At 38.3% G+C, this 17046-nt stretch overlaps 2 protein-coding genes across 3 annotated transcripts; one reads left to right on the forward strand and one right to left on the reverse strand.

Moving 5' to 3' along the window:
* The first annotated feature begins 1138 nt into the window (after positions 1–1138).
* On the forward strand, positions 1139–2992 carry LOC122309043 (methyltransferase FGSG_00040-like). The gene has a single exon (XM_043122394.1). It carries the CDS (start codon positions 1281–1283, stop codon positions 2886–2888), a length of 1608 nt encoding a protein of 535 aa, XP_042978328.1. The 5' UTR covers positions 1139–1280; the 3' UTR covers positions 2889–2992.
* Positions 2993–3685: 693 nt separating this feature from the next.
* Positions 3686–15492, reverse strand: LOC122309042 (protein SHORT ROOT IN SALT MEDIUM 1-like). 2 transcript variants are annotated; one of them, XM_043122392.1, is made up of 21 exons: positions 15335–15492; positions 14984–15098; positions 14405–14608; positions 13610–13900; positions 13166–13263; positions 12274–12927; positions 12127–12172; positions 11299–11391; positions 11163–11218; positions 10663–10771; positions 8974–9185; positions 8819–8882; positions 7339–7512; positions 6616–6646; positions 5349–6511; positions 5168–5242; positions 4999–5073; positions 4376–4921; positions 4228–4269; positions 4089–4151; positions 3686–3992 (listed from the first exon to the last, which is right to left on the reverse strand). In XM_043122392.1, exons 2-21 carry the CDS (start codon positions 15053–15055, stop codon positions 3903–3905), a joined length of 4158 nt encoding a protein of 1385 aa, XP_042978326.1. In that variant the 5' UTR covers positions 15056–15098; positions 15335–15492; the 3' UTR covers positions 3686–3902. The 2 variants fall into 2 exon arrangements, with proteins under 2 accessions (XP_042978326.1, XP_042978327.1); XM_043122393.1 differs by having other exon boundaries at positions 15275–15405.
* Positions 15493–17046: the final 1554 nt, after the last annotated feature.

Genomic DNA, 17046 nt, shown 5'->3' on the forward strand with positions numbered 1-17046 from the left:
CTTCATCTTCGGTGAAATTTGGGAGGATTAGGGTTTGGTCATTTATCGATTTCTCAAAAAAGCCTACAAAAACAAACAACCGAAAATTAAGGATTAGAATAAATAAAACCCTAATCTACTGTCAGGAAAAGAATCGTAATCAAAATCTAAAAGTACCTTACAAGTTTCCTGGCATCTTCCTCAAGTTTTCGCCTTTTGGGATTGACAAAGAGAGCAGAACGAGGGGGATCGAGAGTGAGAGAGCGGAGGGGTTTCGAGAGTGGAACTCAAAGAAGGAGAGAGGGAGATCGAGAGTCTAAGAGTGAGAGAGCAGATGGAGGGGTTTCAAGAGTGGAGCTCAAAGAAAGAGAGAGGGAGATCGAGAGTCTGAGCGTGAGAAAGAGAGAGGAAGATCGAGAGTTTGAGCGTGAGAAAGCAGAGAGGGGGATCGAGAGTCTGAGAGAAGTATTGAGAGTGAGAGAGACTTCAGAGATGGGGTTCGAGAGTCTGAGAGAAGAGAGAGGGGATTCGGTCCATTGCCCGCTCGGATAGAAGCTTCATGTACCGCACACGTGGCACGTAGTCATTGGTTTTCAATAAGTGAAGGTTATAGGAGACACCGACAGGAAGGTTTTCTCTTTGTAAATATATTTTTTCTTCTATTTTAACTGGATTGAGTGAAAAAAATGAGACTTAGAAATACATGTTAATGGAAAAGTGAAAAACCTCTAATTAGTTTTAGATTGTGTTTTGAGTTGTGAGATCATCTCAAATATTCTATAAATAGTAATAAAAAAAAAAGAATAAATCTACACAGCAGCCTCACACTTTTTCACACCATTGAAAAATTGTGAATTTATTATTTTACCTTCTGTTATTTTACACTGGTGTGTTGGGTGTAGGGCTGCTATGTAGCAGTACTCTAAAAAAAATAATGAGAAGATAATGATAAAATATTGAATAGTAATAAATATGAATAAAAGTTAGTGAAAAGCATATGAAAAATAATAATAAAATAATAAATTGTAATAAAGTGTTTTACCCAAACGGAGCCTAAAGCATTCCCTTATGTTAATAGCAAATTTAAATGATAACCATAATAATATAATATAAAAGAATCCCGACATAGCCGTTGGCGTTACAAAACAAAACGCGAGACCAAAGGTGAAATAGAAGAGAATAGAAATAAGGGAACGTGACCGTTACATTCCTGATTCCCCTCGTATTCAAAATCCACCGATAAGCTTTACCGTTCAAAAAAGGAGAGCAGGGCCAGCTTGCCTCTATACGCTAGTGTCAAAATGGTAGGAGAAGAACAGCAACAACCTGAAATGGCCGAAGACCTAACGCAACAGCTCAGATCCAAAGCAACGGAGCTACTCCTCAGAGAAGAATGGAAAGAGGCCGTACTTGCCTATTCTCAGTTCATCAATATCTGCCAAGGCCAAATCTCAAAGACTCGACAGCACCCAGACCCAGACAACCTCCCCAAGCTCCACAAATCCCTCTGCTTAGCCCTCTCCAACAGAGCCGAAGCGCGGTCCAGGCTGCGAGAATTTGCCGAAGCTTTGAAAGATTGTGATCAAGCACTAGAAATTGGGAGTGCCCATTTCAAGACCCTGCTCTGCAAAGGTAAGATTCTCCTAAATCTGAATAGGTATTCAATGGCTTTGGACTGCTTCAAGATTGCTCTGCTCGATCCTCACGCAAGTGGAAACGCTGAATGCCTTAATGGGTATTTGGAGAAGTGCAAAAGGCTCGAGTTTCTCTCCAGGACTGGAGCTTTTGATCTATCTGATTGGGTTGTCAATGGGTACCGAGGAAAGTCTCCGGAACTCGCTGAGTACATTGGTCCGGCGCAGATAAGGAAATCTGCTATTAGTGGGCGTGGACTATTTGCAACAAAGAATGTCGATGCCGGGACTTTGGTGTTGGTCACCAAAGCAATTGCCACGGAGAGGGGTATTTTGCCTAGCGAAGATTCGGGCGAGAATGCCCAGTTGGTCATGTGGAAGAATTTTATTGATAGAGTTACCGGCTCCATCACAAAGTGTCCTAGAACCCATAATTTGGTTAGTACATTGTCGATCAGCGAAGATGAGGACGGGCTACAGGTTCCGGATATAAGTCTCTTTGGGCCAGAGGGGGAGGAGACTGGTCATTCTAATGAGAAGCTTGATATGGGTAGGATTTTAAACATCTTGGACGTGAATTCTCTGGTTGAAGATGCGGTTTCAGCCAAAGTGTTGGGGAAGAATAGTGATTATTATGGTGTTGGACTATGGATACTGGCTTCATTCATTAACCATTCATGTAATCCTAATGCAAGGCGTTTGCATGTGGGGGATTATGTCATGGTTCATGCTTCAAGAGATGTCAAGGCAGGTGAAGAGTTTACGTTTGGGTATTATGATGCGCTTTCGCCATTGGGCAAGCGCAAGGAAATGTCAAAGACATGGGGTTTTCAGTGCAATTGCAAGCGGTGCAAGTTTGAGGAGGAAATGTGGGGAAAACAAGAGATAAGAGAGATTGAGATGGGTCTTGAAAGAGGGATGGATGTGGGTGGTGCCGTCTACAGGTTAGAGGAAGGTATGAGGAGATGGGTGGTGAGGGGGAAGGAGAAGGGCTACTTGAGGGCATCCTTCTGGTCTGCATACTCTGGGACCTATTGTTCAGAAAAGTCCATGAAACGGTGGGGAAGGCGGATTCCGGCCGTGGATGCAGTGGTGGATAGTGTCCTGGAAGTAGTCGGAAGTGATGAGAGGTTAGTGAAGGTGCAGGTTGAAGGATCGAAGAAAACTAATGGATTGGCGGACATGGAGAGGAGTGTGAAGTTGGGAAAAGGAGTTTACGGAAAGGCGGTAAAGAAACAAGCATTAAGGGCTCTACTCGAGCTTGGCTTTCATTAGCATTGCTCTCATATTTTTTAATTTTATTAACTAAAAGAAGTTTCTTTTGTTTTTCTTTTCTGCCGACTATTACTATTTAGTCAGAAAACACTTCAAGTTGTTTTTTTTTTTTTTTTTTTTTTTGGGTCTCGAGTCCTCGACCAATGATATTCCATGGCATATGTATGTTTCCAAGTAAAGTTCCTTTAGAGACTAGCCTCAAACTTTACATGAATCACTTTACTCTAGTTTGCTTGGTCAAGAAAACCATCGTGCCAATCTAAAAAAATACATAAAATCCTCTGCCAATGTATGATTCTTTAACCCGAAGTCGACAAAAATTGATCTAGATACTTGGTTATGTTCTAGCAAATCTTGTTTAACCAGACGATACCATATCCCGCTCTCATTGATAGGAACATGGAGACACAAATGGGCCCAGTACAATGTGGCGATAATTGAAGAAGGGGCAATGGATGGGAGATTAGATACAAGAAAAAAGCGGTACGTGCCAATCGTGTACCTGGGCTTTTTTTTTATTTTTTTATTATTAACTTAATGATTAAAGAAGCAATTTTAAACGTATTGGAGTATTTTTTTTTTTTTAAATATTTAAATATATTAAAAAAATATAAAAAAAGCACAAATGTGCTAGCCGTCAAATAGAGCGGTGCGTGCAGTTCAAAACATTTTAAATCTAATCGGTAATTGACATGAATAATGTGTCATGAATGACAAGGTAAGCATACGCAGATTAATGTGCCAGCAGCGAGCAAGATTGGTAACAGTGATGCCTTGTATATTTGTTACACCATTCGAAAACTTGCAAATCAGTCATCTTCCTCATTTTTATCGAAAAGCAGTACAAAACAATGCGTTTTCTTTGAATAGTTTTGGCAGAAATTAGAAACAAAACAAGAACCCAATTGTAGAAACCAGAAGCCCGGTAGGCTAGAAGTATTCATTTTTCAAGAGCAATAAATAAGGCAAGTTCGATTTGAAGAATGAAGAAAATCAAAAGACCTTTCCAATCTCTCAAGTGTCGAACATTCGCACGAGCTTATTGTAGAGGATGCGGTCATCCCTACCAGTGTTGCTCTCAAGCAATGCACTTTGCACAAGTTCCTGATGCGGGAGAAAATACATTAGATACATAAAAACATAGAACAAAAGAAAAGGACAGGGCGGGAATGAAACATTAATTGAATTGCACACTCCGACCTTGACATCCCTGTGGGAGAGGAACTTCCCCAAATTGTGGATGATCAACCTCATATCTTCAACCTGAACACAACAGAATCTCCTGATCATACAGATCATGATATGCTCTGTTAAAAGAAATGAATAAAAAAAAATTTACCCTAATGTAGCCAACTCGATTCCGGTCAAAAAACCTAAAAGCCTGTTTCAGATTTGAAAAATAACAATAATAAAATGATTATGAGAGAATCTAAACCGACACGAAATAATTTCAGAAAAATAATTAAAGCAAGCAAAAGGTTCCTTACCTGCAACAGTTCTTTGTCAACAGCAACCTCCTTCACAGAAGAAGTCTCTATCTCTCCAGTATCTGCCTTTCCATCTTTACTCTTACGCATTTCCTCACCAGACTTGGGCTTTGTCTCTGCAGCTTTCGGTTTCTCCTTAAGAGTTTCCTCTGCTTTGTCAGTTTCCATTCCAGACACCTTTTCAGGCTCAGCACTCAGGTCTGTCTTCCCCTCTTCTTCATTATTCACATAAGATGACTCATGTTGCATACTTGACTCCATCTCTTCATATTCTTCAGGATCTTCCTCTGGATCTTCATCACCATCTGTTTCATCTTCCATTTTCAACTCATCAACATGATCAACAGATTTATCCTCCTCAGCCTTGGTTTTATTAGCATCTGGATGAGCTACACCATCTATTTCAGTACTAGATTTGTCTTTCACATGGAGCTCATTAGTCCTCAGTCGCTTTGCTGGTGATTTTTTGTCCCTTTCCTTCTCATGGGCTTCATCCCGCTGCCTCTTACGTTGATTTCTTTTTGCCACAAATTTTATGCGTAGTTTCTGTCCAAATAGAAAATGCAAGTAAATCAAGATGTCTTGGTAAAGGAATCGTGTACATGTTGATTGTCTAAACCAACCTGGAGAAATGTTAAAAGACGACAACCCATCTGATACTGAAGCATTTCATACAAAGATTCAGCAAATAATGACAACTGCAAGGAAAAAAAAAATACAGTTAAGGAGGGAGCAACAAGCTATAATCTTGATCTAAGGAGCCACATCAAAAGAACCAAACACTAGGCAAACCTCAAATGATGATTCGTCAACGTCCTTGTCAGTATAATCCAAGACTGAATCCAGAGAAAGTGACACTGAACGAAGCTGTAACAGAAGATCCATAATCAGGCAGAGGGTACATAAAATATATATTAGATAAGGTAAAAAATTAGAATGAAAATTCATTTAAAGAATGCTATCATCAACCTACTTTTGAATCCTTGCTACATTTTGTCTGTAATATCAATCCAGGGTGTCGAGGAGGCTCTTCAGGCCTTCTCTTTTCTTTCAATTCTTTTTTTGATTTGCTTCTAGACTCATCTTTTCCTTCGTTGTCTTTTTTTTCTTTCTCATCTTTGGATTTCTCCCCATCTTTTGATTTTCCATCCTTGCTACCATGGTCGTCCTTCGGTGAAATTTTCTGCTTGTCAACCTCAATCTCCATTTTGATCCCCCGGCCACTTTCCTCACCCGATCTTTTTTCATCCTTATCATCCTTGTCAGTCTTTATTTCTGTTTTGCTTGGATCAACAGTATCATCTTGCATCTTTGTGATAAGAATTTTAGTATTGGTCCGGGGAACCATTTTCTTTTCTGATCTTTTGATCTCACTGACCTGGTTGTCTACATCTGCCGCTTGCCCCACCATATTTTCTGTTTCATCAATTGCCCCAACTACCTTAATCTCATCTCTGTCCACATCTTTCTTAGCATCAGTAATCCTGTCACCAGATTCCAAACCTTCAACCTTTCTTTTAGCCACCCTCTTAATTATTTTTTTCTTCACAGTTGTTTTTACAGCAGTACCTTGCACAACCGTAGCAGTGCACGGATCTGAATTATCCTTTGGTTTGTCTTCAATATCTTCATTCCGAGCAGTTTTTACTACTGGAACCTTTCTTATCACCTTTTTCCTAACAAATGTTTTAACCCCAGCAGGAGCACCTGAAGATACATCTGGTAGATCAGGAATCTCTGAGTTGGCATTCTTATCTCCATTATTCTTCTCATCTGGGCTGTCATTTCGTTTGCTGGCACTATCATGAGCTGTCTTGTCAACAACCTTCTGTTTGACAATCTTCTTTATAATCTTCTTCTTTGCAGGCTTCACACCGCCGCTTGTCTGAGCATGAACAGATTCTCCTTGTTCCTTCTTCTCCACTGTCATGTTTTCCTTACCTGTTTCAGTCCCACCTTTTTTCTCAAGTCTTTTGTCATTTCCATCAACCTTTTCTTCAACTGTGATCCCTTTCCCATCGTTGACATCTTTCTCCTTTTTGTTAACATCTTCTGATTGTCCAGAGGATGTAGACATCTTCAGATTGTCTGATTTGTCTATCTTTTTGAGATCTTTTGTGGAATCCTTTTCCTTATCTAAATTAAAACCATAGAGAAAAAAATGATCATGATGACATTCATGAGAGGGAGGGAAAGCGAGAGGGAGAGAGAGAGAACCATGCACAACAGCTATAAGTTACCTTTGATCCCATCTTTCTTCTCTCTAGACCTCTGAAACAACATACCATTATGTTAGTGACGAAGTCAACAAATTCAAAGATTTCCCATGGTAGAGGGTTGAAGTACAAAATAAGCAAATGCGCATAAATTTCCATGACAAGACAAGGTTGCCAAAACTTGAGCACCAATGCTCCATAAGAAGGATGAATAAAAGGCAACCCGTGGATGAGGCCAGTTGAATAATGTTAAGTCCAGACATATTTCAACAAAACCACTTTTACATTAATGTCATACCATGCATGCCACATCAAGTTCTTCAAGTTTGATTGCTGCACATCCAGGTAGTGCTACAGACTTGAAAGTTGAAAATGGTTTTTTATTAACAAAATGTTTTCTAGAATTGAAAAATATCAAGCATCATACTCGAAGCACACGAATAACAATGCTTTCTGCAAGCACGTATTGAGTTCTTGTTTCTGCTTGAATATGAACCGTACATATAATGAAAAAAAAGCTATCAAAATGTGTATATATATTGAAAAACACTTTGGCATTAGCAAAACTGACAAAACCACAGGGCTTTGTTAGGCTCATTTTCCTAGATGGGTTTATCCTTTTTTTTTTTTTTTTGGCACCCCAACTAGGTGTTTTCTCTTGTATAAATCCAGAGTACTTGGCTCTAAATTTTTACTTACCCAAAAAAAACTGACAAGACCACAGTTCCAAATAATATAACTACAGACCTCTTTTTTCAATGTAAGTTGCCGCTCTCTCTCAGCCACAGCCTTCTTGTGAGCAAACCATTGGTCTTTCCATGCTTCCAATGAGGGGAGACATTCGGACAAATCTGGAACAAACAATACAGTCACCTCCTTATGGCTAAACAGTCCATCACTTCCGACTCTGTCATAGTGTATCTGCATGTGCCAAGAAGAATTGAAAACTAGATCCCAATCCAAGAAGCACGTGCAAGTAATTAAAGACAGAAAATATCCGAGTACAAGCCAGGAAATCAAGAGTCCAAGAACAGAATTCATTTCCATCCATCTTTTTTTTTTTTTTTTGTAAGTAAACATTAGTATTAATGATAATAGACAGAGTCCAAGTACACAGAAGGTATACAAGCGGAGCACCCATCTAGTTCGAAATATTAGAAACAAGGAAATCATGAAAATTTAGGCCATGAAAGTCTATAGCTATGGCCGAAAGGCATAAAGTACGGAAAAATAAAGACCGAAGCTCCTCTAAAGACCGCTCCTTATCTTCAAAAGTCCACTCATTACGTTCACGCCATAAGCACCACATAATGCAGATGGGGATCATCTTCCACACTGCTTTGATTTGAGGAGCCCCACCCGGAATTGACCAGCTGGCCAAAAGCTCAACAAAAAGACCGATAAATTGCAAAAATCAACCTCAAACTACCATGTCAATTCTCAAATGCACATCCAAATTAGATCTCTTCTTTTGTTGCTAATCTTTCCTGGGTAAATAACACAAAAACCCCCTCAAACTACAACTTTATTCTTGAACAAACTTCCAACCAATGACTCGTGACAACTAATCTTTCTTGGGTCAGATTAGGATGTTAAATTGGATGATATTATTCGCATTTAATAAATCGCTTTGCATGGACTTAGCCAATAATTTATATGCCCCATTCGTGGAAACAATTATGTAGTTTGTGTGTAGGGCATATAATGAGTGAGATGCAACCAAACAAAACAAAATACCAGCGAAGAAGTTAGCTTCCAAAGATTACAAAAATTACACTGAACACCACCTATTTGATGAAACCAAGAAGCCTCAAAGGGGCTATATAAAAGGTTAAATTAAATCACTAATATTTATGATCCTAAAACACGGCCAAAACTGAGGAATAGAGTAAGAATATTTATTCAAACTATCTTGTTTGAAATGAAAATACAGTTTTTGGCACATCACAGTTATAGATAGGCTTCATGCTGTTGAAACATAACAAGGCAGCTTAAATCACAACCAAACCATCTCCTGATTCACAAGCCTAATATTTCAAAAAGGAAAATGGCTCATATACAAAGCAGAAGTCTTGCAGGGATTTCATTCCAGGTCATCCATAAACAACCCAAAAGGCATGATAAATTTGCTATAAAAGCCACAAGGACTAGGTTCAAAATTATCAAAAAACTCAAATGTAACTGAAGAGGTCCTTTAAATGTAACAATCATTAAAAGCAAGTCCTACCTCAAGAAAACGATTCCAATGGCAGCAGTTCTGGAAATCAAGTGGAGTAATATTTTTTGCATGTCTGCATAACAAAAACAATTACATTAAGTTTAAAAAAAAAAAAAAGTTAATTATTGATATCCCGATGCAAAAAACTAATAGCGAATACAAACCTAAGGGCTGTTCGAACTAATGAGGTGTCGTCAACTGATGGGTCGCCACCATCAGCAGAATTCCATGGACCACCAATTGCCATCAAAGACTTGTCCTTTCTAAGCACAGCAAACCTGATGATATTGCAAATATGGGGTATGCGATTATCATAAGTGTTTTCAGATGACAGTTCCTCCATGGCATTCTTGCTAAGTCCACTCATCAAAATCATCTGAACCAAGAAGACAAAGAAACCTTACTCAAGCACAACGAACTTCATGATAAAATTCACTATCCCATAAGCTTGAAAAAAAAAAAAATTACCAGTAAATATAATTTTACTGATCATAAGAATAGGCAAAAGCCCAACTACACGGGTCATATACAAAAGCAACGCCTAGGAGTGAAATAAATATATAATATATTAACACATTAATAATGGTTCCATCATGGTAAAACAAATCAGCTGAAAAACTCTGCAACATGTAAAGAGAGCTGGCACTCCATCCTCGGATATATCAATTGCAACAAAACACCTAGAAGTCCAAACAGATCAAAGCAGTAATATTATCCTCCGCAGACTGGCAACTGTTTGCAATGCACCGCTTAAGTTAGATCATAGTACAATGGGGTAAGTTTATGTTTCATTTTTTCTAAGTAGTTATATATTATTTTTTACAAGGATTTATACATGTACATAGCTTAATTGGATTTCTTTTGTCCCTTTAAAGAAGACTGCTTGGTCAAAATTTAGAATGCTTTTTTTTATGGGTACACGTAAATGTAAGGTAGCCTCTCCTATATCACAAGGGTACTAGGCTTTGAGATACTCTGCATTGAGGGAAGGTTGTTTTTAAGAGTTAATCAAGTGAGTACAATTGATAGTATATACCTACATACACGAGACAGTCATATTTGATCAATAGAGGGAAAAGACCAAAAAATAAAGAAAAATACAAATTGACCTTCAAAGAACCAGCATCTCTCTCACAAAGATTCCATGATTGTTCCAAACCCCAGCAACTGGTCCTATGACAAGGGTACCCTCATAGCCTTATCCCTCCCTCTTCCTATGATATATCCTACACGTGTGGTTTGAACATGAAAAACCTAACATGTGTGCCATGTCAACACACTCCATTTGTCCTGTGGGTTCCACCATATCATTTCATCCGACCCGTACGTGTTACTTAGACCAAAACAATTCACAGGTAAAATCCTTTTTTGCAAATCTTCCATTTAATAGCTGGGAAGGCATCCATTTTATTCATGGAAAAACTCTGAAATAGCACCCATGACAGCCTGACTTAGAGACATCGGCATGATGCTATCCTACAGACCAATTTACTGCATAGCAAACCATGCCTTAACTTTTTATCAAAAAGCAGTAATCACTACGAATAATAACACTCTTCCATCTCCAGCAAGTAGTAAAGACTTCATCCCTAAGAGCGAGAAACAAAAAGTACGATTATCCGTGGACTTACAACTAGCTCATACAATATACAATATAATTGCTCAAGTCTTCCCTAGCCAGTCAGGCCTAGTTGCTGCTCTTGTATATGTCCCATGAACCTGGGCTATGCCTAGTTCTCATTAATAAAATCCTTACTGATAAAAAAAAAATACTTTGACACCATGGAAAAATTTGTTAACACCATCACTATGCAGCTTATATAACTTAATTATTTTAAATAAAAAGGAATTACCTTTGCATTCCACACCGTATTTCCAGATTTTGTGGTTTCTTCAGCCAAAAGCTCAGCAGACGAACCTTTCACGGTTAGCTTCTCTTCCTCAACAAAATCATGCTCAAAACTGCTCCACTCAACAAGTTATTAAATGATTACTTCTACTTATATCTCCCTTATTTAAATAAATGAGTAAAAGAATGACCATCCTTTTAATTTTTAGTAGAAATAGAAAAACAGAGGATGTCAGAAATCACAAGACTAGTTCGAGTAAAGGTTAGTTCTGCGATTTGGATTTCATGTTTTTTATCTTCTTTTTTTCCAGCAACTGAACCAAGCTCTAAGAAGAATGCATCATAGATTGTTTCACTAAAATTATTTTTTTTTAGGTAATTTCACTAAAACTGTTAAACGCTACAAAATTGTCATTGCCCACAAAAGGTTAATAGCATGAATGCATATTATAGCATAAGTAAAACTTTCAAAACCACTGAATCAACAGAATCAAAGACTGGCACCTGACAGGTGAATGGATTGGAAGTTTAAGATTCTCCTTTGGCCAGTTCACAACAGCCTAAACAATTAAAATGCCACATTAAGCCAGATATTCAACTAAGTATGATATCTCCTTGAAAATAAATATCGAAGACACACCTTGGAAAATTCTGGGGACACAAAGAGTCTAGGGTATCTTTTATCTATCGACAAATAATCCCTCTCCACATCTACCAAACTGGAAGAGTAAACCTGCAAGTATGCATCATTGATTACAAAAGGGAATAAAATACATGCACATTTCAAGGTGCAGACTAACAAAGCAGCAAATAAAAAATACATAGTCCAAAATTTTCATAAAATTATCTCATGACTCTAAAGTTCATTCACTTCTCTGAAGAAGATCAGTGAACTTACTTGCAACAGTGATCAATAAAAATACACGAACAACTAAGATCAATATAAATCCTATTCATAAACCAACTAGATCCAAAACAAGTTCAAGGCCCTGAATCCTAGAGAAGCTAAAGGACAGCAACTGTTTCTCCATAGAAAGGACATATGAAACCAATCTGATGTACCAAACAGAGCGCCAAATAATGAGAAGGGAGATGTATTGTAAGAATGAAGTAGCTACGGAAATTGATGAAATAGAGCAAAGAAGAAATCTCAGGCATAGATATTCCCAGTTAGTGCCAAAATACCAACAGGGGGGAATATTGAAGAAAGAAGAGGGCACCAAATTGAGTCTTGACGGCAATACGGGAGGAATGATCAGGACAGAATAACCCTAGGAGTAAAAGTTTCAACCCAGAGCTAAAGATGAGAGATCCATTCGCAAAGATAAAGCCCCAACTAACAGCTATAGCAATAAGTAAAAATTAAATCCTATGAAGCCCTCAACTCCACATCCCCACAGGAAAAACAGCAGATCCTTGAGAAATATTCTGAATATCATTCAATTTCTCTCTTTACTGGTTTCTTTACCTTGCAGACATATTCTCTCCTTTTTTCTTTAACAGGTGAACGATGCCTTCAGCATAAGAGAACACCAAGTTAGTTAAAAGGTCTGAGAGATGGACAAGCAGCCATACATTCAGAACTAGAGGACGCAAATAAAACATCAAGATCGACCTATGCAAAGCATCACGATGTGGAGAATCCCGTCGCAACAATTTCCCCTCCTTCGCCAAAGAGGAACCACGCCGGTCCCTAGATACTCTTGGTGGAGTTCGATCATGCTTGGTTTCAAGTCCACGCTTGCGCTCTCGATCTCTCTCCTTCTCCCGTCGTTCCAAGATACGCCTTTCACGTTCTCTTTCCCGTTCTCGTTCTCGTTCCCGTTCCTTCTCCCTTTCTCTGTCCCTCTCTCTCTCTCTCAAATGCTCCCTACGCCGCTCCTCCTCCCTTAGCTCAAACTCCCGAAGATAAGCAGCCCTATCATCCTTGTGATCGTCAATCCTTGTAGGACCACCACGTGACAACGTGTTACTTGGATAATCCAATTCGAGAGATGTGCCATGAAGCCCCTTTCCAGTGGCATAGTCCCTACCAGGAGGTAGGCTCACTCCATAACCAGGATTTGAAGAACTTTGTGTATACGTGAGATCATCCATATTTCTACGCGGAGCTGCTCCCAATATTGATGGAGCTTGTTGTCCACTATATGAAGAAGCACTAAGCATTGATAAACTGCGAGGATCAGCATCCATTCTTCCTCCATAAGAAAGAAGATCTTGGGTGGGATGATGACTAGTGGTACCCCTTGCTGCAAGATAATCTGCTTGTCTGCCAGAAATGTTGGGCTACTTAGAGTTGTAAGGAATATATTACCATCCAACATAAGTATGCATAGACGACACCATTGAGAGGAAAACTAATCCATTAAACTAAGCCAAAGATGACCTTTAACATTCGTTATATAGACAAGCATATGGTCCATAAGTAATTATTGTTGCTATGAGAAAATGAAGGTTCATTTTAAAACATCATACAGTCACTATCTATCGATGAAAAGCTAAAGTACCTTGCAGTCCCATCCAAAGAAGCAGATTGCAGCGATTGAGCTTTTAACAATTGTTCTTGTCGAAGCAATGCCTGATCAATGCGATCATACATATCATTCTGGAAAATTAGATAACAAGAACAATATTAATTTTTATTAGAAAAAAAGACAAATATTATCATCAATACAAAAAACAAATACAAGCAATTTCAATAACAAAGTATATTTTTTTTTTATATACATGGGTGTCCGGGCCAACTTGCGCGCGCCTCGACTAATCCCACGGGGCCCTGAAGTTAACGGCTAGGTAAACCTCTAGTGACCCTAAGGGGACTCAAAAACTAGTTACCATTGGGGAGCAAACCTAGAGCCTAACCAACTGAACTACCCCTCAGGATTAATAAAAAAGTATATTTTATCTATAGAACATAACAAACTTGTCAAGAAATAATGAAAACTCCATACCTGATTTTGATGACTAAGACCAAGAGAATCAGCATATCGTCCAGTTGGTTCACTTTGCAAGTCCCTCCCTAGATAAGTACTTTGTCGATCACCATATTGCCGTCTATCTATTCCAGCATAATCAGGAACCTTCTCTGCATAAAATTGATCACCTTTGTGACTATATCCATGGCTTGAGGAAGAGACATAGTCACTCGATGCAAATTTAGGTGAATCTGGTCTAACTGAAGAATAGCTCCCACGACCTTCCAAAATGGATGGTCCAGCAACTTTCACATTCGTTGCAGGAACCTATACAGAGAAAAGATCTGCTTATATTTATATGGCACAGATGATTCGCACAAACTTCACAGCTAATAAAGGCCAAGAATTGGATAAGGGAACAGCCACAAACAAATTTGGCTAAAATGAAACAACACTTGAGGTTGGGTCCAAGCAACAAAACTTTCCAAGAGTACTACCACGTACATAGTCTGCGGCTTGGGAGCATACTTGACAGGACATAAATACAAGTTGTAAACAGGTGCCCATTAACGTAATACCAGATCCTAAGATAAATAGTAAATAAGAACTATATGGGGTATCATGGTCGCAAGACATTAGCATCTTTGTCGCATTGAATGTTAATCTGACCATCATTAAATTGGCTATGAAAGTTATGAGACAGGTAATAACACATATTGCACACCCCTAGAAAAATGGTCAGGACTCAGGATGAAGTTTGGTTGAGCAGGGATGAGATAGTTCATAAATAACAAGACAAGGAAAGAAATTTGAAAAATGTAATCCACTGACCTGCTGAGCACTACCTAAAGCAGCCGCCCCATACACAGAGCTATACTGCCCCCCGTAGTGAGTTGCAGCTGAAGGATGAGCTCTGTACCCGCCACCATCAGTTTCCTGAGAACCACCTAACATTGTTGAATGCCGAGAAGCCAATGACTGTTGCGAGGCCCCATCAGGGTTTCCAACAGAACTGGCAGAATAAGCAGCTCCCAGCTACCAAATAAAATGAACAAGGACAGATGAGAACCCCAATATATCAAGAAGCCTCAAGCCCACACTCCACAAACAAGGCATGTGGTGCACACATGACCTGACAACTCCTTGAGTTATAGGCATAAAAGAATCGATATAGCATATGTCTTAAAGACGGTAAAAGAACATCCTCATGGTTTCTCGAACGAGGTGCAATATATGCCCTTATTTCGGTTTATATTAATTCCAACAAGTAGAAGTACACACTGGCACTGGTGGAGTAAGACACCGTGCATATAATAAAATGCGAGACTACGCATTCTTTCGCAATCTAAACTAAATCCAGAGTCAAAGATTATATCTTTATTCAGATTAACAAATAAAAAAAATACTTACATTTGCGCCGTATGTGGATTGCCCAGCGTACGATTGCTGCCCGTACGCATTGCTACCTCTAGAGGAATACATGTTCTTTCACATACAGCGATATGTATATTACAAATAAATTAATCTGCACATAAAACATATCACCGAAACGACATTAGATAAGAAAATATCAGATATTTTTAATTTTCTTAACCTCAAAGAAACAAAATTGAAGCAGTGGAGAAGGTTTTTTATGTGAAATTTTTACTTTTTTCGTTGACATTCCAAAATTTGGGAGAAAAATTGGAGGAAATACCGTACCCAGAGAGAGAGAGATAGAGAGAGCCCCTAACGGAGAGTGATGGGGGTGGAAGGACTTACAAGCGATAGAAACTTTTGCGTACTCGAGCAGTCGAAAACCCTAACACATAGAACGATGACTCCGAAAGACTCAAGCGACGAGAAACCCCTAATCCTAATGCTCGTCTGCGTAATATCACTCAGGTTTCGCGGGCTTGACCCTGACTGGTTGGGCTCTTAACCAGCGTTAAGTTTTGCTTCGAATATGACTTTGTTCGAAACATGGTCCAGCCCAAATTGACGAGCGATCCATCCGTTTTGCCCCTCAGAGTATTAGCTATTGTCAACTCTAAAATGAAATTCAAATATGATCTTTTAGTTATAATATAGATTTCTAGTTAAATTAGTCTACATTAGACTAGTTATTTTAAACTCCAAATAATAATATAATATTATTTATTTTAATAATATTTGATTTTTTTTTTTTTACACTTCATGGAACTGGGAAGGACAACTCATGGAACCATGAAAATGAACAAAATATAGAGAGTCAGTGGTGTCATTGCACAAAATATAGAGAGTAATGCAACAATGAAACTTTAATAAACAAAAAAAAATTACAATAAAATATAAATGATATTATCAATATGGTGTAGAATCAAAACCCAAATGCCCTTTGATTAACATTGTTGCTCTAAATGAATCCAACATCTTCTTTTACAATTTGAGTGGGTAGGCTTGGTTTGGGTCTTTTCATAATTTTATATAAGGAATTCTTTCTTGGACACTAAATATGTAGCTCACTGATTTTTTTATCTTTGCCATTTCTCCCATATTGCTTCCAGAAGCTAGAAGACAAATTCAATGCTAATGATGCACAAAACGTGCAGCTGCAAACAAAAATCAAGGTTGTTATCTCATCACCGAGCTAAATTTGAATCTTGAAATATTTTTTCAGTCAATGACATCAATTCATTGACCATTTGTGTAGGATAAAGCAGAAACAAAAATTAATATATTAAATAGACCTTTAGCAGACCCACCAGCAAGAAGGGTAACCATTGCATAACCAGGCCGAGAGATGTTTGGATTGGAGTATTTTGTATGTTGATCTTGGGCCATCCATAAACCATTTACAAATGAAGAAGATGCATGTCTTTGGACATGAAGTCTAATATTTCATCAATATCCTGTCCAGGAGTAACATTTTCATACTCGAGAGCTTCTACTAACTTGAGGTGAGAGGAAAATCAATTACCAAAGTAGGTATGTTTTTCCTTTCTTGAAGATATTAGGAAATTAGCAAATGGGGATTTATAATTCGTAGTATACTCCTACATACACCACTGGATCCAAAGAAAAATGCATAGGCTTGAAACAGAGTTAGAGAGCTTAATGCTATCATCAAACAAACCTTCCCCATATCATCATCAAATCAACCTTCCTCATATCAATTCGGTTATTGCTGAATCCGAAACTTTAATTTAAAAACAGAAAAAAAAAATGTTTAATTTCCTAGTTATCCAAATTAAAGAAATTCTAGACATTTCCAAAGCCACCGTAATTCATGGGTATCTAAATAAATTAGGAAATCAGCAAAACAACAAAAACGAAAACCCTACATACATACTTGCCTAAACGTATTCAATCAACACAGACCCACAAAGAAAGATAGATGTAAAGGGCTTATGATCAAAGCTAAAACATGAGAAGAACAAAGAAAGGAACATAGAAGAATACCAGGTCAAGGATGTGAACGAGAGCTTTAATACCCTTCTCATCCATGGAAAAAT

Source organism: Carya illinoinensis, chromosome 5 (assembly GCF_018687715.1).
Source record: "Carya illinoinensis cultivar Pawnee chromosome 5, C.illinoinensisPawnee_v1, whole genome shotgun sequence".
NCBI classification, from domain to species: domain Eukaryota; kingdom Viridiplantae; phylum Streptophyta; class Magnoliopsida; order Fagales; family Juglandaceae; genus Carya; species Carya illinoinensis.

Excerpts from the sequence above, each read along its gene's own strand:
- LOC122309043 (XM_043122394.1), top strand. The coding sequence starts at position 1,281 with ATGGTAGGAGAAGAACAGCAACAACCTGAAATGGCCGAAGACCTAACG.
- LOC122309042 (XM_043122392.1), bottom strand. The coding sequence starts at position 15,055 with ATGTATTCCTCTAGAGGTAGCAATGCGTACGGGCAGCAATCGTACGCT. Across the intron at positions 14,609-14,983 it reads AATCCACATACGGCGCAAAT|CTGGGAGCTGCTTATTCTGC; the intron begins GTAAGTATTTTT and ends TTTATTTGGTAG. Across the intron at positions 3,993-4,088 it reads TCTCCCACAGGGATGTCAAG|GAACTTGTGCAAAGTGCATT; the intron begins GTCGGAGTGTGC and ends CTCCCGCATCAG.